Here is a 27,699-nt window from a genome sequence, read left to right on the forward strand (position 1 = left end):
AGAGCACAGGGTCGGAGGAGGCGGGGCGGGGGCCCGACAACCTGACTGGCCGCGGCACTTCACGCCTGTCTCCGCACGTTCCACCAGCAGTGGAACTGACCAGCACTAGGATCCACGGACAGCAGCGTGCAGCAGGTTTAATGATGGGGAATGCTTCATTAAAGCTAACAAGGGCCCCTGGATCACAGGGTTAATTTGTGAGAGAAATGGGCTGCCGAAAGAAGCCACCAGCTCTGCGCAGCCTGTCAGGGCCAAGTTCCCCACACTGCCATCTCTCACAGGTAAACAGTCTGGGAACAAAGAACAAGGCCTATCTGAATCTCAATTCTGGGGTACCAGGTCATTCAAAAAACTGTGACAGCCATAAAATAGACATTACCTCTTCAAGACCTTTCCAGATCCTTTGCCCTTCACCGCTGCTGCATCCCCTCTCAACACAGCAAGGAAATTTTGTGGGGTGACGTCCTACAAAGAATCGGGAGTTGAAATCAGATGCAGCTCTCACTCCCAATCAGCATGTTTGTTTGCTAAGTCTGTAGCAGAGAGCCCAGGCCATCGTCCACACACCTTCAAGGCTCAAGGTTTAAGGGCAAACACTTTACAACCAAGAAAGACCCAAAGCAAGGTCAGTGTTTCTGGGGCATGTGCATGTCATCTCAAGTATCATCTTGTCTTTGGCTGATGGCAACTCAGCAAGCCTGCCATTCCTTCCTGACCATTATGAAGTCCGTGTGGAGCAACCCAGAGATGTCGGTAGGTAGTGAGAAACAGCAGAGGAAGAGCACAGGGCCTCAGAGACAGCAGAGGGAGGCAGAAACATCAGTGCCGACCTTTGCATGCAGCATGCCTCCCAAAAGGCTGAATCCCAAGCATGCTCAATGCTCTTAAAGAGCATGTTGTAAAATGGATATCTGACTGTTAAAAGGGAAAAAAAAAAAATACAGAAAAGCACAAAGGAAAAATAATCACCAAAAATCCCACCACCTAAATTCCAGACATTTCCTTATATAAGCATATAGAAACCATTTCATAAAAATGGGATTATCTACATTACATGAATGATGTGTCTGACTTAATCGCTCTTCAATTTAAAAGAGAAACATAAAACTGAGAGAATTACTGAACTTCAGATAAATGTTTCTCTATCACGAGGAATATTAGCTCCTAAAAGATCCCTCTGAAATTAAGAAAAAGAGACTATGAAATCCACAAGGCTAAAGCCAAAATGGTATGCTTAAAAATGTGTCAGTGTATACAGTCTCAATCGACTGCGAAGGATGTAGTATTCTGGAAGTTATATACTATAGTAATAATTAATGAAAAACTATCTCACAAAATCTGGAGATATACTTTGTATTAGGGCTGATGTTGAGAAAACTGATTTTCAGAAAAAGGCACAGATATTCTATAATCAGATCACTGGCAGCATCTTAAGAAAATCAGGTATTATTGAAGGAAATCTACTATAAGGCATAAAGTGTAAGTATAAGGCTAGAAACTAAAGATCAGTAGACTACAGCTAACATTTTTTCTTTTTTTTTCCCCTCTGCGTTCTTTCAAAATTCTCAGAAATTACGCCTATAGCACAAATCTTAATAACAAACACAAAACATTAACCAGAAATCAGTCTAATGAGGTTCTGATTCCAGAAGTACGAGAAAGAGGGAAAAGCCATCACTGAAGTGAAACAGACCCCGCTGGCTCCAACGCCACACTGCACCTCACCTCACCCGTGTAGTCCTTTAGAACCCCCTTGTACACGTCCGAGCCGTTGGGCCTGTTGATCACAACTCCTGGGGTGGGATTGCTGAAAATCAAAGGACACAAGTGAAGCACACAATTTGATGTATCTCTGAAATTTGTCTTCATGAAAATGCTCCCTGTTACGCATAAAAATACTAAACGACCCTGGTTGCCCAGACATTTCTCATCACCCCTGAGAGGGCACCAATGCGTTAATGATTTTATTAGCTCGGGCGTCTCGGTGTCCCACAACTCCTGAGTTCCTGGCAGAAGCAGCGAAGGACTGAGCTCTGCAAACTGAGGACAGGGACTCAAGCCCCTGTGCGCCTGGCCTCCTGCTGGACACCAGAGTGCATCTTGGGGGCAAGATCTCATCAAGAGATCTCTCAGAGCAAAACTACTTTCAGAAAAAGACAGAATAGAAAACAAAACTTTAATACAAGAGCTTAGGCGTTAAAGCTCAGAGTGGATTATGAGGCGTTATGTAATCGCAGTACAGGGCCATAGCTGGGGAACCGAGGAGCTGGGAGACTAGAACAGGTTAGCGTTAGTATCCATACTAGGAGCTGGGAGACTAGAACGGGTTAGGGTTAGTACCCATACCTGCTGCTTCTGATACCAAGAAATCAGGTAAGAGGTCATGAGAACTATTTGTAAAATTAAATTCAACAATTTTTTAAAAAAAGGAAATAGATATAGAAAGAATGGTAGTAGGATCTAAGCTACAGACAAGCCTCCTGGGTGCAGGGCCTCTGAGGTGTCCCTGCTCAGAGGCTGAGAACAAGCACCGCAGAACCGAACGATGAGTTAGTTCTCCAAGCCAAGAGGGAACTAAGGCTCTATTTTAAATCCTTCCAAAGCCCCAGCCCAAGCACCTTCACCACCATTTCCTATGTCCCTGTTATAGCTGGGTCTCCCTGAGTTATCGTCAAAGCTCTAGACGAAGCAGCCATGTGGAATTTCATTTGGGACTCTGTTTATATTCTAATGTGAGGCCACTGGTCTAAGGATTCCTGAGAATCTGTGTGCATTTTTTATTTTTACTTTTTATATATTTATTTATTTTATTTTTTTGGCTGCAATGGGTCTTCATTGCTGCTCACAGGCTTTCTCTAGTTGCAGCGAACAGGGGCTACTCTTCATTGCAGCACGCAGGCTTCTTATTGCAGTGGTTTCTCTTGTTGCGAACCATGTGCTCTAGGCATGTGGGCTTCCGTAGTTATGGCTCTCGGGCTCTAGAGCACAGGCTCAGTGGCTATGGTACATGGGCTTAGTTGCTCCACGGCACGTGGGGTCCTCCCAGACCAGGGATCAAATCCGTGTCCCCTGCATTGGCAGGCGAGTTCTTAACGCACCACCAGGGAAGTCCTGTGTGCGTTTTTTAAAATGCCCCAAAGTTCCTCACCACCAAGTTCAAAGCACTTCCTACTCACTCTTCAGAGCTCGCAATGTCGTCATACATCATCACGATGATCTGCTCATCAGGAATCCCGTTTCGGTGAACGATCTGGTAGGCGTGGCACGCATCTGCCTGGAAGAAGTGGTTTTGTCAAGTGTTAGATTTTGCCCAGAAGGAGGCCAATTTTGGAGTTCTAATGAGCAATGTGTTCTTTCTCATGGAAGATATACTGTGAACCAGTCCCTATTGGTGAGGTATTTAAATTATTTTAAAACACATTCATTTATCTTTTTCAATTCAATTTTTTTTCCCCACACCACGCAGCATGTGGGATCTTAGTTCCCTGACCATGGATCGAGCCCGTGCTCCCTGCAGTGGAAATTCGGATTCTTAACCACTAGACCACCAGGGAAGTCCCTCAATTCAATTTTTAAAAGTCCAGCCCCCCCATGAAATTCTTGTTCATCAGGCAGTTAGTGTACATGTGGATCACACACACACATACACACACACCACCAGCACCACAACCACAGCTATAGGCAACAAGCGCCTTTGAAAGGCCTGAATAAGTTATTTCCACTTTCCACACCATAGAAAAGTCTCCTGAAAGCACTGATTTAGGTCTGAAGAACAGAATGGCTTAGAATGATGAACCAGCAGATTTAAAGCTTAGCGGCTAGTTCTGTATCACACAGGATACTTCTGGTTCCAGTAGCTTTAACTGCCATAGTCACTGTTCGAGAACTGAGTGCAAACTCAGAAGTTCAGCTCAGGAATTGAAATGAGGAATGTGCTCCTTAGTTTAAAAAATAATGACAAGAGTCACCATTATTAAGGGTAAAAGAAAAACTTTGCTAATGAGATTCCTTGTCCATAAAAAGCTGAAGACATTCTTTGCTTCCTTTTTCAGATGGTACATACTATACTCCATGACATGGAAATCATCTGAGGACAGAAGGGAAAAATGTTGCCTAGCTTTCTGCTTTTATTTCATTATGTCTTTCCTAGGAAAAACGCATCAATAAGCACAAAATAGTGTGCCCAGCTACTTGTCTCTGCAAGGAAGAGGGCTTTAAGAACTGGACCTCCACAGATCATATTCTAAACAGCTGTTAGCACAGCAATTAAAATAAAGCTTGCCCACCACTAAACCCAGCATTTTGCCTTGTCGATGCCCCCACACAAATGGACTTCATAGCAAAATGGGTACTCAGCATACAGTTGCTAAATGTTGAGTGGGTGAGTCTAAGACCTGGCATTCAAGAGCTGCCGGAGGGGGATTTCCCTGACAGTCCAGTGATCAGGACTTGGCGCTTTCACTGCCAAGGGCCCATGTTCGATCCCTGGTGGAGGAATGAAGATCCCACAAGCCATGCAGTGCAGCAAAAAGAAAAAAAAGCAAAAAAAAAAAAAAAAAGCTGTTGGATGAACAGATGACTGAATAAATATGAAAACTCATACATTTACTTGTCAGACACTATGCTCAGGCTTTCTATGCACTATCTCATTCCATTCTCATAGCAACTCTATGTGGTAATTATTCCCACTTCATAGATGAGATAATCAAAGCTTAGGGAGGGGAGGTGACCTGTCCAAGTCACACAGCTCACAGTGAAAGATCCCAGGCATTCCAACTCCAGAATGTGATATTGCTTCACACAGGGACAATCAAGAAATCATTAAAACTATAGAGGCTGCCCAGGAAGAGTGAGGGGCTGAAAATCTAAACACAGATCATCTTAAAATAGCTACTAAATATTACACACACACACTAAAATGTTTCAGTCCCCATTTATGTAAAATAACAAGGAAACACCAACTGCGGTAGGATGAATAACAGCCCCCCAAAGATGTCCAAATCCTAATCCCCGGAAACTGTGAATATGTTACACTACATGGCAAAGGGGAATTAAGATAGCAGATGGATTTAAGATTGCTAATCAGCTGACCCTACAATAAAGAGGCTATCCTGGGGGACTTCCCTGGTGGTCCAGTGGTAAAGAATCCACCTTCCAGATCCTTTTTGACCCACCTCCTAGGATAATGGCAATAAAATAAAAAATAAACAAATGGGACCTGATGAAACTTAAAAGTTTTTGCACAGCAAAAGAAACCATAAACAAGACAAGAAAACAACCCTCAGAATGGGAGAAAATATTTGCCAGTGAAGCAACTGACAAAGAATTAATCTCCAAGATATATAAGCAGCTCATGCAGCTCAATATCAAAAAAGGAAATAACCCAATCCAAAAATGGGTGGAAGACATAAATAGACCTTTCTCCAAAGAAGACATGCAGATGGTTAACAAACACATGAAAAGATGCTCAACATCACTAATCATTAGAGAAATGCAAGTCAAAGCCACAATGAGGTATCACCTCACACTGGTCAGAATAGCCATCATCAAAAAATCTAAAAACAGTAAATGCTAGAGAGGGTGCAGAGAAAAGGGAACCCTCCTACACTGTTGGTGGGAATGTAAGTTGGTACAGCCACTATGGAAAACAGTGTGGAGGGTACTTAAAAAACTAAGAATAGAACTACCATATGACCCAGCAATCCCACTACTGGGTATATACCCTGAGAAAACCATAATCCAAAAAGAAACATGTACCACAATACTCACTGCAGCACTATTTACAACAGCCAGGACATGGAAGCAACCTAAATGCCCATCAACAGATGAATGGATAAAGAAGATGTGGCACATATATACAATGGAATATTAGTCAGCCATAAAAAGAAATGAAATTGAGTTATGTGTAATGAGGTAGATGGACCTAGAGTCTGTCATCCAGAGTGAAGTAAGCCAGAAAGAGAAAAACAAATACCGTATGCTAACTCATATATATGAAATCTAAAACAATGGTACTGATGAACCCAGTGACAGGGCAAGAATAAAGACGCAGATGTAGAGAACGGACTTGAGGACACGGGGTGGGGGGAGAAGGGGAAGCTGGGACGAAGTGAGAGGGTAACATTGACATACATACACTACCAAATGTAAAATGGATAGCTAGTGGGAATCTGCTGCATAACACAGAGAGATCAACTCGATGATGGGTGATGATTTAGAGGGCTGGGATAGGGAGAGTGGGAAGGAGTTGCGGGAGGGAGGAGATACGGGGATATATGTATAAATACAGCTGATTCACTTTGTTGTACAGCAAAAACTGGCACAACAGTGTAAAGCAATTATATTCCAATAAAGAGCTTAAAAAAAAAAAAAGAAAAAAAAAGAATCCACCTTCCAATGTAGGGGACACGGGTCCGATACCTGGTTGGGGAACTAAGATTCCACATGCTGCGGGGCAACCAAGCCCACAAGCCACAACTACTGAGCTCGCACGCCTCAACTAGAGAGCTTGTGTGCTGCAAACTACAGAGCCCACAAGCTCTGGAACCCATGCAACACACTTACAGAGCCCACGTGCCCTGGAGCCTGTGTGCCATAACTAGAGAAGAGAAAAAACCTGCATACCACAACTAGAGAGAAGCCCGAGCACCACAACGATAGGTCCCACATGCCTCAATGAAGATCCCACGTGCTGCAATTAAGACCCGACGCAGCCAATAAATAAATAAGTAAATAAATAATACAATGCAAAACACAAAGGTTAAAATAAAAAAGGCTATCCTGGCATATTCCAACACACCCAATGTAATAATCACAGGAGTTCTTGTATGTGGAAGAGGGAGGCAGGCAAGTGGGTGTCAGAGGCATATAATGTAAGGAAGACTGGACCACCACTGCTTGCTTTGAAGATGGAGGAAGATGCCACAAGCCAAGGAATGTGGGTAGCCTTTAAAAGCTGGAAAAGGCAAGGAAACGGACCTCCTCAAGAATCATCAGAAAGGAAAGTAGCCCTTGGGAAACCTTGATTTAACCTAGTGAGACCCATTTCAGATTTCTCACCTCTAGAGCTGTAACATAATACATTTGTGTTGTTTTAAGCCACTAAGTTTCCAGTAATTTGCTACAACAACAACAGGAAACTGTTACTAAAACACTGATGGTGGAAACATAGTGTAATTGGCACTGGGCTCAGGAAAACATCTTGACATTATCCAATCAGACTGAAGTATATACCCTCCAACCCAGCAATTCCGCTCCAAGCTATACCCTAGATTATATGGAACGGGAGAGTGTTCTCAGTGTCACTGTACCAGTAAAAAAAATCAAGAAATAACCCAAAGCACCATCAACAGCTGGAAAAACAAACTGTTCTATGTTCATATAATGGAATATCGGAAAGTATAAATGGAATACCTAAAAATGAATGAAACACAGCCCATGCTTCAAGATACATGAATCTCAGGAACATAATGAGAAAAAGAACAAGTTACAGGAAAAAAAAATTCACTGTGATAACATTTATTTATATAAAGGTCAAAACAGGCTAAAGTAAACATTACGTTGTTTAGTTAAATATATGCTATATGATAAGTCTAAAGCAAAGCAGGGGCTTCCTAGGTGGTGCAGTGGTTGAGAATCTGCCTGCCAATGCAGGGGACACGGGTTCGATCCCTGCTCCAGGAAGATCCCACATGCCGCAGAGCAACTAAGCCCATGCGCCACAACTATTGAGCCCATGCTTTAGAGCCCGTGAGCCACAACTATTGAGCCCACGTGCTGCAACTACTGAAGTCTGTGTGCCTAGAGCCTGTGCTCCTCAACAAGAGAAGCCACGGCAATGAGGAGCCCATGCACTGCAACTAAAAAAAAAAAAAAGCCTGCGCACAGCAAAAAAAGACCCAACACAGCCAATAAAATAAATTAATTAATTAATTAATTAAAAAAAATAAAGCAAAGCAAAAGAAAACTCAGGAACTTGCCCTCTGGCAGGAAGGGAGGGAGATTGGATCAGAGATGACAAGGTAACAGCAATTGTCTTTTTCTTTAGTTGGGTACAAAGTACACGTGTATTCATTTTATTATTATTCTTTAAATTCCACGCATGTTATATAAATATTTGTTTTCTTTTTCATAAGAAAAAAAATCAAATGAATATTATGTCAGATTTAACCTTCCCTATGATGAAGGTTAAATCTTTAAGACTTGTACACTGAAAATTATAAAACATTGCTGAGGGAAATTAAAGAAAATCTAAATAGACAATAGACACATCTCATGTTGATGGATCAGAAGGCTTACTACCATCAAAATTTTAAAAAACGGATCCGCAGGGATTTCTGCAGAAATTGACAAGATGATCCTAACATTTGTACAGAATCACAAAAGACCTAGAATAGTCAACAAAATATTGAAAAAGAAGAAAAAAGTTGGAGGAGGAAAGTGGAAGAGTCTTTTCAACAAATGGTGCTGGGACATTTTGTACATGCAAAAAGATGAACTTTGACCCTTGCTTCACACCATATACAAAAATTAAACTCAAAATGGATCATAGGCTTAAATGTAAGGACTAAAACAATAAAAGTTTTAGAAGATAACATAGGAGAAAATTCTCAGAACCTTACATTATAACTGCAAAGAGGTCACAGATATGACACCAAAAACATGGTCTATAAAAGAAAAAAAAAACTGATACACTGGATATCATCAAAATTAGAAAATTTAATGCTTCAAAAGACACCAGTAAGAAAATGAAAAGACAAGCAACAGAGTCAGAGGAAAATGTTTGCAAAACACATATCTGATAGAGGACTTGTACCTAGAATATGCAGAGAACGCCTATACCTCAGTAAAGCAATCAGTCTAATTTTTATCTAAAATAGATAAAAGATTTAAATAAACATTTCACTTAACTAGATATACTGATAAGCACATAAAAAGATGTTCATGACCGCTGGTTATTAGAGAAATGCAAATTAAAACCACAATGAGATACTGCTTCATAGCTAGCCAGACAATAACAAGTGTTGGTGAGGATAAACCAGAAACCTTCATCCATTGCTTGTGGGAACGTAACACGATGCAGCCATTCTGGAAAACAGCTTAACAGTTTCCTAAAATGTTAAGTATAAATTTACCATATGACCCAGCAATCCTACTCTTAGGTATCTACCCAAGAGAAACAAAAACGTATCCACGCAAAGACCTGCACACAAATGTTCTTAGCAGTATTATTCTAATAGGCAAAAAAATGGAAACAACCCAAATGTCCATCAACCGTAAACAGACAAAATGTGGTTTATCCATACCATGTAATGCTATTTGGCAATAAAAGGAATGAAGTACTGATACAACACAGATATACCTCAAAAACATTACCCTAAGAGAAGCCAGACACAAAAGACGACACTGCATGGCCCCACTTAGAAGAAACGTTCAGAAAAGGCAAACTTACAAAGTATATCAGTGGTTGCCTCGGTCTGGGGTGGGGACTGGAAATTGGCCCAAAGGATCTTACTGGGAAGATGGAAATGTTCCCAAACTGATTTATGGTGATGTTTGCACAATTTGGTAAATGTACTAAAAAATCACTGAGTTGAACACTTGAAATGGGTGAATTATACATGATCTGTAAAATGTTTCAATAAGGCCATTTATTTTAGAAAATATATTCAGCCTATCCTGTTAGTGCTCCCCTACACTGTTTGGCTCCTCACCACTGCCTTCATAGGCAGATGCATTTATGCCCATTTCACAGATGGGAACAAACTCAGGAAAGGCTCAGGGCTTCCAACCCAGGTCTCCTGCCCCCAACCATGCCCTGTGCCCTGCCTCCACACACAGTGGTCTCAGAGCCAAGTGGTGATTCTCCCTTGGGTCCTTGGAGTTGTTTGCTTGCCTCTGACTTTTTTAATGCAGAAGGGTTTTTGGTTGGAGTCAAGTATTTACTGGCACCCAAAAGAAATAAAAGTAGGTTAAGCCAAGTCATATGACTTGGTGATGGTGTTAAAGGTTCCTTGGATGACTTCCCTGGAACAAATCTGATCTCTATGCATTTTCCTCCCTTAAAAACAGAAATGCCATAGGAGGTGCCACGTGAGAGGAGGGTATTGAGCAAGACCTTATAGAAAGGGCAGAGCCCTCTGGACTTCTGAGAAGAGACTGCTGACTCGGCTTGTTTCACGGCTTGGGTAAGGAGTTCCGACGGGCTTACTAAAGCATCCCGTGACTTCCTGTTGCTGCCCACTGTCAGACACTGATTACTCTGCCTCCAGCTCAGGCCAACTGTAAAAATAAGGACAACCAGCTCGGAGCAAAGGCTAAATACTTGGCATGTTCCAGTCACTGCCAAGGGGTTACTTTCAAGCCAGGCAGGGACTGGGAAGGGGTTCTCACGGTCTGCTCCCTGAGAGGAGTATGTATTTTACCACTTCCTGACACGTGCTCTGAGCGCTGCCGAGGCCAAGCCCAGGGTCTGGGTTTTGCAGGGCTGCCTCACTGAGCACACCACCACCTCGAATCTTCCCAAGGTGAATCAGAAGGTTTACTATAAGATTACATAATTTGTTCAAACTAATACAGCAGGTGAGAGGAAAGCAGGATTACACCCGGGGTCTGTGCAAGTCCACAGCCCACGTTCCCCATGACCCAACCAGCCTCTGGCTTGTACAAGGACAGTCATCCTGGGCTAACTGCATGCCCCCAACTCAGTCCCACTCAGCTCTGCTCTCCATCCATGTTTCCGTTTTTAAAATATAAAAGTGATATTTTGTAACAAGATGGATTAATCTCAAAAACATGCTGAGTAAAAGAAGCTAGACACCAAACACTGCATACTGTATGATTCCACGTATATGAAGTTTCTGGTGAAGGCAAAACAATAAAGACAGAAGGCAGATCCTTGGTTGCACGGGGCTGGGACGGGCATAGGCACAAGGGAACTTTCTAGAAAGACGGAAGTGTCCTAAAACTGGACTGTGGTAATGCTTGCACAACGATATGAATTTACTAAAAATCACTAAACTATAGGTTGGTGAATTGTACAACATGTAAACTTATACCTCTTCAATAAAGCTGTTTCTAAAAAGTGGTCATTGCACACACTTTTAAAATATATAAAATGAAAGGTGATCTTCCAGAAATGTAATGACTCTGCTTCTCGACCCTACATCAGCATATCTTTCCAACATGTAAGAGTTCTAGACTTCTCCCTCTCCCTCACTGCCTCCTCCTGGCCCCCAGGGCATGGATGCTCTTAAAGCCTTCCCTTCCTCTCCACCACAGACCCCAGAGACCAGCAGAGGGAAGGGGCTGTCCACATTCTCCCAGCCCTTCACCCATCCTGCTGCTCTCAAACCACTCCTGTCCGACTGCCAGCACACCAGACCCTCTCCTTCAGAGCCCCACTGCCCAGCAATGACCTCAAACCTCCCCACAAGCCCCTTCACCTAGTAACACCTGGCTCACATCTGCCTCTCCTCCCAACTCCCGCCATCCTCAACATCCTCCCTGTTGCCTGTGCAACAGTGAACTTCACCATCAATCTACTTTTTTTTTTTTTTTTTTGGCTGCAGCATGTGGCATGTAGGATCTTAGTTCCCTGACCAGGGATGGAACCTGCACCCCAGCAGTAGAAGCTCAGAGTCTTAACCACTGGACCACCTGGGAAACCCCCTCCTTCAGTCTACTTAACACCACCCCCACTCCCCCAGCTGGGCCTTATATTTTCCTTCTTGGTGTGCTCAAATCTCTGTCCTGCTGGAAGAAACCCTCCTCTAGTCCCATTCTCCCCGCTGGTGACCTACATAGTTCTTTTTCCCCTCACAAGCCTATCCCCATACGCGGCTTAGCCTGCACTGCGGGACCTCTCACCCTGTCTTTTACGCACTGCAGTCTGGCTTCTGCCTCCGCCACCGCAGGAACCTGTCCTCCCCACGCATTTTCCACCCTACACTCGAGATGCAGCATGCCCCACCAGCATCACCCCAGATCAGCTGACTCCCTCTCTGTCATCCCATTAATCCCAGTCAAAAATGGAAAACAGAGAAACCCAATTTGATTTAACCAACATGGGTTAAATAACCATTAGAAAGCACAGAAAAGCAATCTGCAATCTCACCTTCCCTAAACAAAAGGAAGCTGTGATTATGAGCACTGTGTTCACTGAAGGAAAATGTAAACCTCTATAAAAATGTAAGTTTAAAAGTCTGTGTAGAAAAAAAAAGTCTGTGTAGGATCTACGGGAAAAATTCTTTCAAATGCTCTTTTTTAAAGCTCAGCCTCGGACTTCCTAGGCGGTGCAGTGGTTAAGAATCCGCCTGCCAATGCAGGGGACACGGGTTCGATCCCTGCTGCAGGAAGATACCATATGCCGCAGAGCAACTAAGCCCGTGCACCACAACTGCTGAGCCCATGTGCCACAACTACTGAAGCCCATGCGCCTAGAGCCTGTGCTCCACAACAAGAGGCCACCACAATAAGGAGCCTGCACACCACAATGAAGAGCAGCCCCTGCGCTCCGCAACTAGAGAAAGCCCGTGTACAGCAACGAAGACCCAACATCAGCCAATAAAAAATAAATAAATAAATTTATAAAGAAAGAAAGAAAAAAAAAAAAAAAGCTCAGCCTCCAAAGTCAAGACAGCAAATGCTGGCAGCTGGCTGAGAAGAGAGCCCGGCAGCTGGGATACAGGCTGACGCCAGCGATGACTCAGCACCTCATTCCCCTGCACAGCCTCAGTGCCAGCATCCTCCCTCATTTAGGGATGGAAATTTCAGTCTGCGGCAACTTCTTTTTGTCTTGCTTTCTTCATCCCATTCTGAAACGGTGTATTTTACCCAGGGAAACTAACAACACTTTAAGAAAGAAAAAAAGTTTTCTGGGAGCAAAAGTTAATCGGATACCTATACTTAATAATATTTAACCAATACATGCTTTTTGAAGTTGGTTGTATAAAAACCAGGGTGGCTGATGAAGCAGCCTGTCCGCTATCAGTGACCCGTATTAAACACCCCATCTTTCCGACTCGTGGTTAGAAGGGGAGAGAAAACTGAGCTGGGCAGTTAGTTCTCGGGTTGCTCCTCTTTAACTGGGTCAGGTCTGCGTTCAGCAGTAAAAGGAAAAGGGAACATTTTGCCATGATGATAATTTTTCAATCAAGCCAAGTTTCCTATTCAGGTAACATACAAAAAGCATTCAGGAAATAAGTCATTCAATAATCATCGAATTAGAGAGCCGGCAGGAAGTTCATCTAAACCAACCCCTAATTAACAGATATGAAACTGAAACCCTGGGAGGAAAAGGCACGTGAGGTAGCCCTGCTAAGCCATCAGGAGCACAGGTGCTAGGTCTGCACTGTCCAATACAGCAGCCACTGGCCACACCTGGTGACTGAGCCCTTCAAATGTGACCAGTCCAAACTGTACCATGAAGGTAAATATGCACTGGATTTTGCTGACAGTATTTTCTTAAAAACGTAAAGTATCTCATTGTTGATTTTTTATATTGATTACAAGTGAAATGATAGTTTGGCTATATTGGGTTAAAGAAGACATGAAAACTAATTTCACCTGTTTCTTTTTAGTTTAAAAAAAAACGTGGCTACTAGAAAATTCACCACAACACATGAGGCTCTCCTGTTGGACGGCACTGCTCTGGAGCTACTCGGGCTGGGTTTGAACCCTGGCTTGACCACGTGCCATCTGTGCCAAGCTGGGTGAAGTACTGACCTTTTCGAGGCCTCAGTCCACGCATCTGTAAAAAGGGAACAAGAACCGGACCTACTGCACATAAACCCACAATGGTTAAATTAGTTCATTTGTGTAAAGGGCTCTTAGATGCAAGCCCAGCACCTATTGTGATTGTCTGTGCATCTTGTCTCTGAGAACTTAAGGATTCAATAATTTTTTTTTCTTTTTTAAATTTCTTACTCTTTTAAAAAAAATTTTCAATTAAATTTTTAAATTAATTTTTTTTTTCCTGGGCTGCACTGCATAGCTTGCAGAATCTTAGTTCCCCAACCAGGGAATGACCTCGGATCCTCGGCAGTGAAAGCAAAGTCCTAACCACTGGACCACCAGGGAATTCCCTCAAAGACTTTTTAATAACAACTTTATTAAGGTATAATTCACATACCATACAAGTCAACCTTTAAAAATATACAATTCAGTGGTTTCTAGTATGTTCAGAAAGTCATGCAACCATCACCACTCTCTAATTCCAGAACATTTTCATCACCCCCGAGAGAGACCCCACATGCAATTGGCAGCCGTTCCCTCTGCCCAGACCTTGGCAACTACTAATCTACCTTCTGTTTCTATAGATTTCCCTATGCTAGACTTTCATATATAAATGGAATCCTGTAGTCCTTTGTGACTGGCTTCTCTCACTTAGCACAATGTTTTAAAATTCAGCCACGTTGAAGCATGTATACAGTACCCTGTTGTTTTTTTTATGGCCAAATAATACCACCTTATATGGACAGACTACATTTTGTTTATCCATTTATCAGTTGATGGACACTTTTTCCACTTTTTGGTTAACATGAATAAAAATGCTCTAATCATGTGAGAACAAGTTTTGGGGGGGACATACATGTTTATTTATTTATTTTAGTATATACCTAAAGGGTGAAATTCCTGGGTCATGTGGTGACTGTGTTGAAATTTTCGAGGAACTGCCAGACTGTTTTCCAAAGCAGCTACACCATTTTACATTCTCACCTGGAGGCTGCACTTTTAATGTATTTATGAACATAGATTCTTTCCTCTCTAATTTCTGCCAGGCTGATTTGCTGGGAATGCCAGGAAAGATGAGGAGGAAGGGGTGAGGGCAGAGCAGCAGGGGAGAGGCATGGAGGGCAAAGAGGCCTCGCGATGCTTTGACCAGAGTCCCATCTGCACCTCAACTTGCTGTGTGACCTGAGGCCAGTCACCTCCTCTCTTCAAGTCTCAGTTTCCTTATTCATCACATGAGGGCATTAGACCAGGGGGTCTCAGCTGTGGCAAAGGCTTGAGACAATTTTGGTTGTTACAGTAGGCTGGGTGATGCTCCTGGTTTCTAGAGGGTAGAAGTCAGGGATGCTGCTAAACATCCTATAATGCGCAGGACAGCCCCCCACAACGAAGAATTACCTGGCCACAGGTGTCAACAGTGCCAAGGTTGAGAAACCCTGCATTAGACTGAGGTGACCCCACTACGGACCATTGGGAACTGCCAAAATGGTTTCCAAAATGGCTGTACCATTTTATAATCCACTCTGCAATGCTGGAGGGTTCCCATCTCCCCACACCCTCACCAACACACTTATTTTTGCCAACCTAATAGGAATATAAGTGGCTTTTTAAAAAAGCCTCTTCAGTTAACCACATCCAGGATTATGCATAGAATGCCAGTGTCACAAAGGAGAAGATTAGTCACTTTCTTACCTGGTGCCTATAATTATACCAGCCATTGGAACCCGCGACAATCACCACCCAGTGCTTGCCCCCATCCTCAGGATCGTCCACGGGGACAGCACCGACGCCCAGCGCCACGCTGAGCAACACGGCGACCTCCCAAATCATGCTGCGCCTTGGAGTTCCACTGCAGAAATCTGGGAAGAAAAAGACAGAGTCAAGCAGAAAAGGAATGAGAGGAACAGAAGAACGTGATTGGCCCCTACGAAAGGATCACAGAAAATGGGTCGAAGAGATAAGACCGGGGCGTGCTCAGAGCAGGGGGCCTGAAGAAATGGCTCGTCTGCTTACAACACAGCCGACAGGAATCTGGGTTCATTGTGATAAAGGGGCACAAAGCTTATGGCCTTCCTATGAACAAATACCCAACACATGTCCCCCTGCACCTCCACGCGGCTGCTGGGCAAGACCAGTGGGAACAGAGCTCAGTATTGGAAGGAAAGCTACAGTATTTAGTGGGGGAGTCTGCCACCTAGAGCCAGTCCGGTCCACAGGTGGGTGGGCCATGAGTGGTCTTATAGACACACAGGCTTTGAACCTCTCCCAGGAAAAAGGAAAAATAGATTCCAACTATATACTATGCTGGAAAAGGCAAAACTACGCAGACAATAAAAAGACCAACGGTTGGAGTCTGGGGGGAGAGGGGAGATAAATAACCAGGGTACAGAAGTTTTTACGAGCCATGAAAACACTTTGTATGACATTTTAACAACCTGATGTCATTATATTTTTGCCAAACAGAACGTGCAACACTATTTACGTCACTAAAGTGAACCCTAATTTGAACTGGGGACTTTGGTGATTTTGATATGTCCGTGCAGTTCATCCTTGGTTAAAAAAAAAAGTCTTAAGAACACTCAGGGTAGACGTTTTTGGCAAAACTTTTGTTTCACTTTTATATATGTATATATATTATATATGTATGTCTGTTGGATTGTGATGTAAAATGTACTTTTTAGATCAAAAAATTTGCAGGCGACTGTAGTTATACTGGCAAATAAAAGCACAAATTAATCTCAAAAAAAAAAAGATAAACCCACTTAGTCGTCAGACACCACATGCTGAGGATAAAAGTGATGACAGAACAGAATTTTATTCTCCCCTCTGCTGCCCGCTTCCCCAGGGGAAGCAGGAGGCTGTCCATAGACCCCACGCTTCAACATCAGTTGAAGTTATGAGTACAAAGCAAAGAATACTGAGAAAGCTCTTGGGGCAACCTTTTAAAGGTTTTGTCACAACTTGGAATATGGCAGATAAAATTCATCAACAAGCTTCACCATGTTAGAAAAATGCCTACAACGTAGTATGAACTGTTTGTAAGAAAATAGACATAATGTGTGCACAGTAAAATGTGGAAGGCAGACAAAACTTAACAGTAGTTATTCGTGGGTGGTTGGTAGAATTAAGGATGATCTTGTTTATTTTTGTCTCTTTTTTACTACAATTAATGTATGAGGGTGAGTCAAAAATTATCCGCACTCTGGTTATATTAAAACTCCTATAAATGCTACAGTCAGAGTGCAGATAATTTTTGACTCACCCTCTACTTTAACAGTAAAGGTTGTAAAAATTCAACACACATTCAATATAAACACTGAGGGGCAATTTATGTTTGTGAGTTATCTGGATAAGCTATAGTCTACCACTGGCAGCCCAAATTAATGTCTTTGTATAATGCTTACAACCCATTTTACATTATTCTGTACAAGAGGCAGGGCAAAGATTTTAAATCTTGTTTTACAGGTTGAAGCAAGAGAGAAGTGACTTACTCAATATCCATGGACAGTCAGCTCTGGGCAAAGACCAGAACCCATGCCCTCTGAATTCCTGGTCCACCCTTTCTGCTACACGGTTCTGAATCTCAAGACTTTATTTTTAATGAAGTACCTGCCCAATTTTATACTTCATTGCCAAAACTTTAAAGGCAGGACTAAGGTGGAGTCCTGGCCACCTTGCATGACTCAGACAAGCATGTTATTTTACTGCCCTGTGTCGTGACTATGTTCTTTTAAAAAACCAGCCTTCCTGAGACAGAAGCCAGGCCTCTCATTCTGAGAAAAGAGGAAAAACAGTCTTTGAAGTGCAGGGACTCAGAACACAGCAAAGTCTATGAGTCTAACCTCTGCCTCCACCTCTGCCTCTGGTGCCTTTTGACCAAACAGTGCTCATTCACTCATGCATGCACCCCCCTGGGCCAGAGTCTCCTGAGCTCTGATCCTGCCAAACAAAGCGCTGGGTGCCAGGAACACAGTAGGGACAGGAAAAAGCCTCTGTCCTCATGGATCACACAGCCAGCTAAGGCATGAACCACCTCTTAGCCTAAGAAACCATCCTCAGCATCTGTGCCTAACTAACACTGTGCTAAAGCTCAAAATGATGGGGACTTTCCTGGTGGTCCAGGGGCTAAGGCTCCACGGTCCCAGTGCAGGAGGCCTGGGTTTGATCCCTGGTCAGGGAACTATGAGGGTAAGTCAGAAGTTATCTGCACTCCAGTTAAACTAGAACTTCTGTAAATTCTACAGCCAGCGTGCCAATAATTTTTGACTCACCTTCGTAGATCCCACATGCTGCAACTAAGAGTTCACATGCCTCAACGAAAGATCCCACATGCCACCATGAAGAGCCCACGTGCTGTAACTAAGACCTGACGCAGCCAAACAAGCAAATAAACAAATACTAAAGAAAAAAATCTCTCAAAATGATGGATTTCCCTCCAAGTGACAATACAGGAAGTCCTGAGTCTGGTAAAAGTTTAAAAAAGTAAAAGCACCTTGGGCCAGCACTTCTCCAACTTGACTGTATGCCCAGATCACCTGGGGGTCTTATGAGAAGGCAGATTCTGATTCAGTAGGCCTCGGCAGGGCCTGAGACTCTGCATTTCTGACAAGCTCTGGGTGATGCCCAGAACTACACTTGGACACAGCAGGCCTCTTCCCTAATCCTGGCAGGCTCTAGTCGGCTCTGCCCAAGAAACTGCACTACTCTTATCATCCAGACGACTCCTCCAAAGAACTCAATTCTTTTTTTTTTTCCTTCTAATTTTTTTAATGAATTTATTTACTTATTTTTGGCTGATTGGGTCTTTGTTGCTGTTCACAGGCTTTCTCTAGTTGCAGCGAGCGGGGGCTGCTCTTCACTGCAGTGTGTCAGCTTCTCATTGCAGTGGCTTCTCTTGTTGAGGAGCACGAGCTCTAGGTGAGCGGGCTTCAATAGTTGTGGCTCACGGGCTATAGAACACAGGCTCAGTAGTTGTGGCACATGGGCTTAGTTGCTCCGTGGCATGTGGGATCTTCCCAGACGAGGGCTCAAACCTGTGTCCCCTGCATTGGCAGGCAGGTTCTTAACCACGGCACCACCAGGGAAGTCCCAGAACTCAATTCTTAATGTGTAAGAATTAAGAATCTGAGTTGGTCCTAGATCCAAGGTTTCTTTAGCTCCACCACAAGGTCATGGATGTAAGGGAAACTACAATAACGTGGCCCAGGTTGTTTTCAAGACTGTCTGGAAATGGTCCAGGTACATAAGAGATAGTGGCAGTGGACTGCCCAGGCCGCCTCAACACTGGAATCCACCGGTCTGTTAATATGTTAGTGTGTGCTAGAGGATGCTCTCCCCAAGCCTGTCTGCCTGCCCAGGGCTCACCATGGGCCTGGGGGTAACAATAAAAGGTGCAATTATACAAAGTATTAAGCAGCAGCAGTGAGGTCAGGCAAGAGACAGCCAAGCTCCTGTCCCCAGAGTTTTGCAGCGGCCCCCACATGGGAGGGGAGTTGTGTCAGTGACTGCTGAGGTCATCCAACCAGCAGCCTCCTGGCTTCAGCCAAGCCGCCCAGGAAGCCATCCCCTGGGGTAGGGATTGGCAAACTTTTTCTGTAAAGGACTGGAAAGTAAGTATTTTTAGCTTTGCAGGTCACACCATCTCCATCACAACGCTTCAACTCCCATCGTATCACAAAAGCAGCCAGAGATGATACGGAAACCAGTGGACACGGCTACGTTCCAGTAAAACTGAAACAGGCAGTCTCTGTGGCCCACCCTAGGAAGCCAGAATGTGCTCTCAGCCCACATGACAGGTACAGCCTGGGGTTTTTGTTTGTTTGTTTGTTTGTTTTCTGCAGAGTCCAGGCCTTTTATTTTCTTTACACCCAGCATGCCATGAACTCGTAGGGAATGGGCTCCAGCAGCTCAGGCTCCTTTCCATTGGTTCTCACGAAGTGTGCTTCTCTGGGGGGCGCAGGCTGGCGCTTCAGATGAACCCAAGTACCCTTCTCTTTGGCTTCCTTCTTTTTCTATCATTTTCCTTCACCCGTTTCAGGAAGCTATCTTGGCTCTTAGAGTGCTTAATATGCTCAATATGTACATTAATTCTCTTGGCAAGAATCTTGCCCTTAACCTGTTTGTTTACAATGATGCCAACAGCATGCTGGGTGACATCGTAGACTCTTCCAGTTTTGCCATGGTAGCATTTGTGGGGCATTCCTTTTCGTACAGTGCCCATTCCCTTGATATCTACAATATCAGCTTTCTTGTAGATTCGCATGTATGTGGCCAAAGGAACAACTCCATGTTTTCTAAGAGGCCTAGAGAACATGTCGCCGGTGCCCCTCCCCTTCCTTTTTGTGTTGGTCATTTTGGCGAATTACTGGAAGATGGCGGTTCTGACCGAAAAAAGCCAGCCTGGGGTTTTTAATCATCTTTCATCTACAATTATGAAACAAGCTCTCTGGTTTGCACACCACTCTCTTCTGAGTTTCGATCATGCAGCTTGATCCCAAAGAGGCTCATTCCTCTGGAGGTACTGATGGTACTGGAGGTACTTTTTTCCTTTTTTTTTTTTTTTGCTGCACCGAGCACCATGTGGGATCTTAGTTCCCGGACCAGGGATCGAACTCGCTTCCCTGCAGTGGAAGTGCGTATTCTTAACCACTGGACCACCAGGGAAGTCCCCGCTCCATATTTCAATAAAATACTAGAATTGAATGGTTGGCCTGACTGTGAACAACAGAATAGATACCACCAGCTCAACTGCCTAAATTAGCAAACAAAAAACACCACCAGGTTATTTTTACAAATTCCAGTTTATCTTTCATTCTTCTACTAAAATACAAGTTACTCCTCAGTGAGGGAAAGTACCTCATTCATACACAAGTGATGTCTCCACGCTTAACATTTGGCAATGGTTCCTGTCTTTTTTTTTCCTTCTTATAATCAGAGTTGTGGTTCCTTGAACACAATGCCAAGTTAAAAGCCTCACAGTGTGACACTGATTGGGAAATGCCACTTAAAAAACACATATACTAATGCTATTTTGGGAAACATAATGGGGCCTGGGGCAAGGAAAGATGTGAAAGTAATATAATCATTCCATTACCCTCAGCAATGAATACATTTCAAAGCAGCAGGTCTCAGAGGGCAATTTCCTGGTCAGCAATATTCTTGACAAAGTCAAAGCATGAAAACAAAGTTGCAAATAGTCTTGCAGCATAGCTATTATTCTGGTTTCATCAGAGTGAAAAGTTCATGAAGAAAAAGTAAATGATCCCTGCCAAACTAGCTCTTGGTGACTGCTATGTTTTGCCCGTGGCCCTCCATGGCCCCAGCCACACAAGCATCATCATCTACTTCTTCCTGTCTACCCATCCATCCATGCAACAAACATGGCCTGAGCACCCACCAGGGGCTCACAGGTACAGAACAGAGAGCCAAACTGACGAAACCCTTTGCAGAGCTGACATTCTAGCCGGAAGAGACACACCATGTAAATGTACAGGTTGTCTGGTAGTGATGATGCTGGGGAAGAAATAAAGGCAGGGGAGGAAGTCCTGGTGGGAGTGGCAGGTATCATTTTCAAAAGGGGAAGATTTTAAGAAGGTAAGGGGACCCGCCCATTTGTAGCAGCAAAACTCTGGAAGCAACATAAATGGTCATCTACAGGGGACTGTCTAGTTAAATCAATTATGATACATCCTTATAATGGGATACAGTGACGCCTTTAAAAGAGGAAGGCAGTTCTTAATGTGCCAAGGGTGGAAAGACCTCCTAGGGGATGGTTAGGGCTACGTGTTTAGTCTGCTAACCATTTGCAGGGAGAAAATGACCCAGGTAGTGTAACAGGGAAGAGCCAATTTTGACTCCATGTTGGATCTGTTTCTTTGATTTTAACCTTTGCTTTTCATCGCTCTTTTTATTATAATCAATTATAATCATACATAATGGCCTGCCTCAGGGAACCCTGCCCCTCTGCTGCTCAGCTCACAGGGAGATAATCTGATCTTGCCCATGTGTGAATGGCTGCAAGCAAGAAAGTAACACATCCCCTCACCAAAGCTGGTCATTCCAGATGTTTTGCAAGACTGATGGCCCTTTTACTTTACTTCCTCATCGCCTCTCCCTCTCTGATTCTATAAAAGAAACTGGTACCCAGACCCCGACAAGGTGGTTTTTTCAGAGACACTAGTCTGCCATCTTCTCGGTCTGCCAGTTTTCCAAATAAAGTCGTATTCCTTGCCTCAGCACCTCGTCTCTGATTTATTGGCCTGTCATGCGGCGAGCAGAGTGAACTTGGACTCAGAAACAGTAGTTGTCGCCCTAACCAGGGGAGGGACGAAAGTCTCCCCAAGAGTGCACAGGGTGGGAGAGTGGAATATGTGTGGGTATCTATGAGCCAGGCAGTGTGCTAGGCACCTCACCATCCTCACAATAGCCTGTGAGCAGTCTCCTTACTCCCTTCAGCTGAGACAGACTCGCAGAGGTGGAGAAACTTGGTGGAAAGTGGCACTGCTGGGTGACACACAGATCTTATTCCAAAGACTGCTTCTTCCACTACACCACCTCGCTTATTACAAAAAAGCATTGTTTATGTGAACATCTGGGAGGCCCTGTAACCACAGGTGGGAGTGCTACACCCCACACCCTAGGGCCTCCAAGTTTCCTCCAGCAGGAGGATATCCACAGTGCTCTTCAGCACTCTGCTATTTTAAAGCACTTGTGGGTAATTGGTTATAAAGAGCTCTTGGAAGAAGAGCCCCTCAAAGGAGAATCTGAACCACACAAAGTCAAAGTCAACAGACAAGCCTTTACAAATGAACTTTACCAGCCTCCAACGACAGGTCCTCCCTGCTCCCACTGGTCCTGCGACGCTCTCAGGCTACAGGGCTACGTGCGGTCAGTGATTCAACGGAAGGACTCCACTTGACTTCAGGAAGTATATCATCAAGTGGGGTTTGATCCATTTGGGAGGTTTGGGACGGAGTGCCCATTCTAGATCAACTGTCACCAGCAATACAAGCAATAAAGCTACAGTTACAGGACCACCTAAATAGTAGAATCAAGTTCAAATCCATGTCTGACGCCAAAGCCCACACCTTAACCACCACTGTGACCTCCCACCATCAGCCCTGTACTTGCTACTTGCTCTGGGTTAGAGACAGTGAACCATTAAAGCCAGGAGAAGCGGGTGGGCAGACAATGACATCTGTAAAGAGCCTTCCAGACCTACAGGGTTTTGATCCTGCTCTCTGTTCTTCGGGAGCTTACAACAAAATCATCACGCAAGTGGTCCCTGGCTGACAACATGCAAGAGAGACAAGGACAGGTGACAAGGACCCCTCCTTCACAGAACTTAAGCTCCTCTGAGCCCTCATCCAGACTAGACCTTGGTCTGCTGAGAAATGGAATATTTCCTGACATATCAGTAAACAAAGGATGTCACAGTCATTAGCAATTGCAGCTCTCCAACATCAGCCCTGAGGGAACTCAGGAAGGAAAGAATACCCACCATCTAGCAGCCATCAGACTGCAGTCACTCCCTACCGTGTGAGCCCTGAGGAAACTCAGGATGTGAAAACACAGGATACTGGCCCCAGATAGCTGAGGTGCATATCAAAGGAATGATTTCAGTGAGCCCAGACTCTTGCATCTTCCCATACATAGAAAAGCACTAAATTACTTAACTTCGGATATCTGGTTTTCTTTAATTTACAATAATCTTTTGATGTTTCCGACTACCTGCCCTTTGTTGCAAAACTTCTATACAATCTGCCCCTGTCCCCTAACCTGACCTTTGTTGCAAAACTTCTATATAACCTGTCCCTGTCCCCTACCTGCACTTCGTTGCAAAACTTCTATATAACCCGCCCCCCGCCCCCGCACCCCCCGCCCCTCAGAGCAGTTATCTCAGGGTTACTTGTTACTTGAGATGCTGCCTCCCAGGCTTAAGTCCTCGAATTTTCCACCGAACACCTCTCAACTTTTAGGTTGTGAATAATTTTTTTTAAGTCCACACTGCTGAGCCCAGGTTTAACTAGGATGCTGCAAGAACCTCCCATTTTTCACATCTATTCAAGCTCCTCTTAGTAATTTTTCAGCCACTCACCCTCCCACTCTGCCTACTGGTGATAAATCTCAGCTGTCCTTGATGTATTTAGAGTTGAGCTCAGTTCTATACTGAAATCTCTCTCCTCCAATGCAATAGCTGTAATAATGCCCATCTTGCCATTTTTAACAAATGTCAGGTGCAATTACTCCTTAATACAGGACAAGCAGTTACTAAGCCAAGGGAGACCCTGCCCTCTCTGGGCCTCACTTGTCCATCTGTGAAATGAGATGGTAGAACTAAATTATTAAGGGCTCATTCAGCTTTCAAATCCTTTGATTTCCTGTTTCAAGAGTGAAATAAATTTTTTAAAAATCCAAATATGTCTTATCTCAAATCTCAAACAAAAAATAGACTTTATTTAAGTCAGTTAACCTTTTTTCCATAGGAAAAATGTCTGATTCAGTGGCAAAGCAGATTCTAGATTAGTGCATGTCCTTCAAGGTTATCTAATTCTGATTCTACAGAAACTTTTTTCACAACTCTGTAAAGCATGGTTACTAGCAATGCAAACAGTTCTTGTCTAAAGACATGCAAATGAATTCTCTCAAGTGGAGGTTCAAGTGACTCCCCTATTGAAAGAAAGAAGCCAGGTTTCCCATTGCACATTTCAGTACTTCTAATCTACAAGTGCACTTTGTACTTTGGAATCTCCTTTGAACTGGTTGTAATACCTCACTGAATCTCCTCATTGATAAGTTAAATATAATCTTTAACACTTGTTCATTTTTATATCTGTATAGAACAATGACTTTAAATTATCTTATCTTAAAAATTATCTTAAAAATGATCTGTTAACATTACAAAAGGTACAAGCAGCTATATCATATTTCAAAACAGACATAAGCAAGAAAGCATTTTTAAAAATCTACTAATGATTAGAAGAATTTAGGATCTAGCAAAGTAAAATTTGACCACTGTTTAATGGTTTCCCCACATTTTTATTTTCACTGCTTATTTGGCACTTGAATTTCTTTTTTTGAATTTATTCCAAATTACTATCTTTTGAAACCTGAGATTAATAATAGTTTGTAGTCTCTTCCCAAAATGAATGAACGTGACTTTTATAGCTAGATGTTAATTCTTAAGTTTAATTTTGCTATAATTTATATTTTATGAAATTGAAGGATATACATTAAACTACAAAAATGTACCAAGTGTAACATGAAATACCTGTTACCATCATCCAGATCATCAACTGCTAATATTCTGTAAATCTGTTAACCCTCTTTCCCCATAAACAAATAAAACATTACAGATAAAATGGTCCCCCATGTTTTGTCCCATTCTCCCCATACCACAAGGTAACCAGTATCATAAGTTATTTTGTTCCAATCAATTTATTATACTTAAAAATATATGTATCTCCACTTTATAAACGTTCCCCTACTAACAGACATTTAGGCTGTTTCAATTTTTTTACTATTACAAACAATGTTGCAAAAACATTCTTATACTCATCTCCTTGTACACAAACGTCTCTGTCTATGATACTTTAAGAGCAGAACCACTGAGTCCTAAGATATACCTATTTTGCTAGCAGCTATACTGTTCTAAGTTACACTTCCAAATTTCTATCATCTCTTGAGAGTATCAAACATCATAAATCCTAATCTGATAGATATAAAGTGATCTAATTATGGGTTTGATTTGTGTCTCCTGGATTACAAGAAAATTCGAGTCATATGTTTAACCATCCAGATTTCAACATCCTCAACATATGCAACAATTTTCCCATCATAAACTGGGATTCGAATTTTGGTCTACAAGCAATGTCTGCAGTTTAAGGAGAGGAAAAAAAAAGATGCTGGTTATTTCCATAAAAGATAGTCATAGGTGGAAAACTCAAGAGACAGCATTCACTTCAATATATTTTTACTGAATAATATTGGGTATGGTGTTCACCTCCTTAACAGTTCACAACTCTTTTCTCATCTCTCTCTTCCCACCACAACTGTTTCTTTAAAACACTCAGCAATTCTCCTGGGAATTACTGCAATGAGCTCCCTGGTGTGGCCTCTCTCCAACACTTTTTCGTGTTAGAGAGTATCTAAGAAACACACCATCGACTAAATTCGGCTTTCAGGACAAAATCCAAATCTCTTACAGCAGCACAGGAGGCCCTGCAAGATTTACCTCTCTGTTCTCTGCTATCCACATGAAATCCCTTGCTCCAGCCAGGCTCCAGGACTCCAGGTCCAAAACTGGTGCTCTTTCCCTGCCTTCATCATGCTATTTTCCAGGCAAAACGCTCTTCTCCTTCATCTCATCCTGATCATCCCTCAAACTCCATTCAATCATTCTCTTCTCTGCAAGGTTCTACCTCTTCCCACAAGTCTGGGTTAGATGCTGCCCCTGGAACACTGGAATGGTTCACGATAGACTGCCTTTCCCCTTTATGGAATCATCCCTGCTGAAAAAAGCTTAGTAAGGCTCAGTAAATGTTTGTTAACTAATGCAGCCCTGGAGTAAAGAAAGCTCTGCTACTCCACTCACTACATACCACAGGGCAAGCCTCAAACCCTGGGCAAGCCTCAAACCCTGGGCACTTATTTTCACCTCTTAAGCGATGCATGTGACACAAAGTTCCTTATCCCAGCCCCCCAAGATTCTGCAGTTCTTAGCACTGAATAACACATGTGGGTATAACTTCAACCCTAATGGGAAAGGGGACCAAATCCACCTAACTTTCACTTCCATGGTTGACGTGAATCATCCTGTAACTCCTATCAGCGCAAGCCTCTGAGAAGTAGAGCTTTTCTGATTTCTCAGAAGGGATGTTTTTCTACGTTTGGGTATATTTGTTGTGGTGGTGAATATAACCCCTTCCCCTCCGGACGTCCGAGAACTAACTGGAAACAGGTGTAATCCTCTGCAATTCAAGCCTGAACTGTGTCTAGACTGTGAAGATCGGAATCAAGCCCCAGCCCCCTCCAGGCACTGTCTGGCTCTGGGACCTGAGCGAATGCACCGTCGTCTGGCGCCTGCTTCTCTCTGCACTCGGAGGAGCCTGGGCTCCCAGCCAGAGCAGGCGCAACAAAAGGAGCCCCACCCCACCAACCAACAGCCCCACAGGATGGCAGGCTGAGAGGTCGCAGGGTTTCCCTGGGGATTCATCGTTTGCCAAAAACTCCCTTTCGCTGGGTGAGAAATGGATTACTCAGAAAAAGGCCGGGGTCACTGAAAATCCCGGCCGTAAAGCCAAGAGCTGCGGCAGATGGGCGACCCTAGTCCGGGGTGTGAGACCCGGCCCCAGTCCCCTGCCTAGGATCGTGGTTACCTGAGGCGGGACCGTGGGAACTCCTCGCTGCGCGCAGCCTCAGACGAGCCATCTCCCGACTGCCGCCCGGCAGTGATTGCGGAGCCGCGTCCTCACTCCCTGCTTTGAGGGTCTGCTGCGCCGCGGTGATTGGCGGAGCTTCGGGCAGGGCGTCTTCGAGAGCCAATGGGAGGCGGGAAAGAGGGCGGAGAGTCGCGGAGACTACAAGTCCCAGCGTGCACGGGGAGAGCTCTCTGAGCCCAGAGGCCAAGGGAATGCAGGGAGGCGGGCACGTAGTGAGCTCGGGAGAGGGTGTCCTGGCAGACGTGGGAACCGAGGACGCAGTGATTCCACCCAAGGATCAAACCTGGAGCGAGGGGTACTTTAACCTTCGGTTTCCAAACTTGGGTACATATCGAAACCACCTAGGGTAGGGATGCTGCCGTCTCGGCCTAGAGAGTGTGAGTTCATTGGTCTGCGTGTGGCCTGGGTTTTGGAATCTTTTGAAGAGTCCCAGATGATTCGATGTGCAGATCTGTCTCATCCTCGTAACAACCCTACGAGAAGTAGGTAATGTTGATGGCACTCCAGCTTTACACATAGGGCAACTGAG

The 27,699-nt window shown here is 43.8% G+C and overlaps 1 protein-coding gene, 1 non-coding gene and 1 pseudogene across 2 annotated transcripts in view; 1 reads left to right on the forward strand and 2 right to left on the reverse strand.

Moving 5' to 3' along the window:
* LGMN (legumain) overlaps nucleotides 1-27,228 on the reverse strand; it is a 38,293-nt gene extending 11,065 nt beyond the window's left edge. The window contains exons 1-5 of the mRNA XM_057732798.1: nucleotides 27,108-27,228; nucleotides 15,424-15,590; nucleotides 3,177-3,274; nucleotides 1,726-1,807; nucleotides 380-465 (exon numbers count right to left, since the gene is read on the reverse strand). Of these exons, the coding sequence (XP_057588781.1) occupies nucleotides 380-465; nucleotides 1,726-1,807; nucleotides 3,177-3,274; nucleotides 15,424-15,590; nucleotides 27,108-27,159 (485 nt within the window). The 5' untranslated portion in view covers nucleotides 27,160-27,228. The remainder of the gene's footprint in view (nucleotides 1-379; nucleotides 466-1,725; nucleotides 1,808-3,176; nucleotides 3,275-15,423; nucleotides 15,591-27,107) is intronic.
* LOC130852879 (small nucleolar RNA SNORA11) lies at nucleotides 15,697-15,827 on the forward strand. Its single transcript, XR_009053581.1, has one exon. It is a non-coding gene; the product is annotated as a small nucleolar RNA SNORA11 (small nucleolar RNA).
* Nucleotides 19,406-21,038, reverse strand: LOC130852114 (60S ribosomal protein L21-like; annotated as a pseudogene).
* Nucleotides 27,229-27,699: the final 471 nt, after the last annotated feature.

This window comes from Hippopotamus amphibius, chromosome 4 (genome assembly GCF_030028045.1).
Source record: "Hippopotamus amphibius kiboko isolate mHipAmp2 chromosome 4, mHipAmp2.hap2, whole genome shotgun sequence".
NCBI lineage: Eukaryota > Metazoa > Chordata > Mammalia > Artiodactyla > Hippopotamidae > Hippopotamus > Hippopotamus amphibius.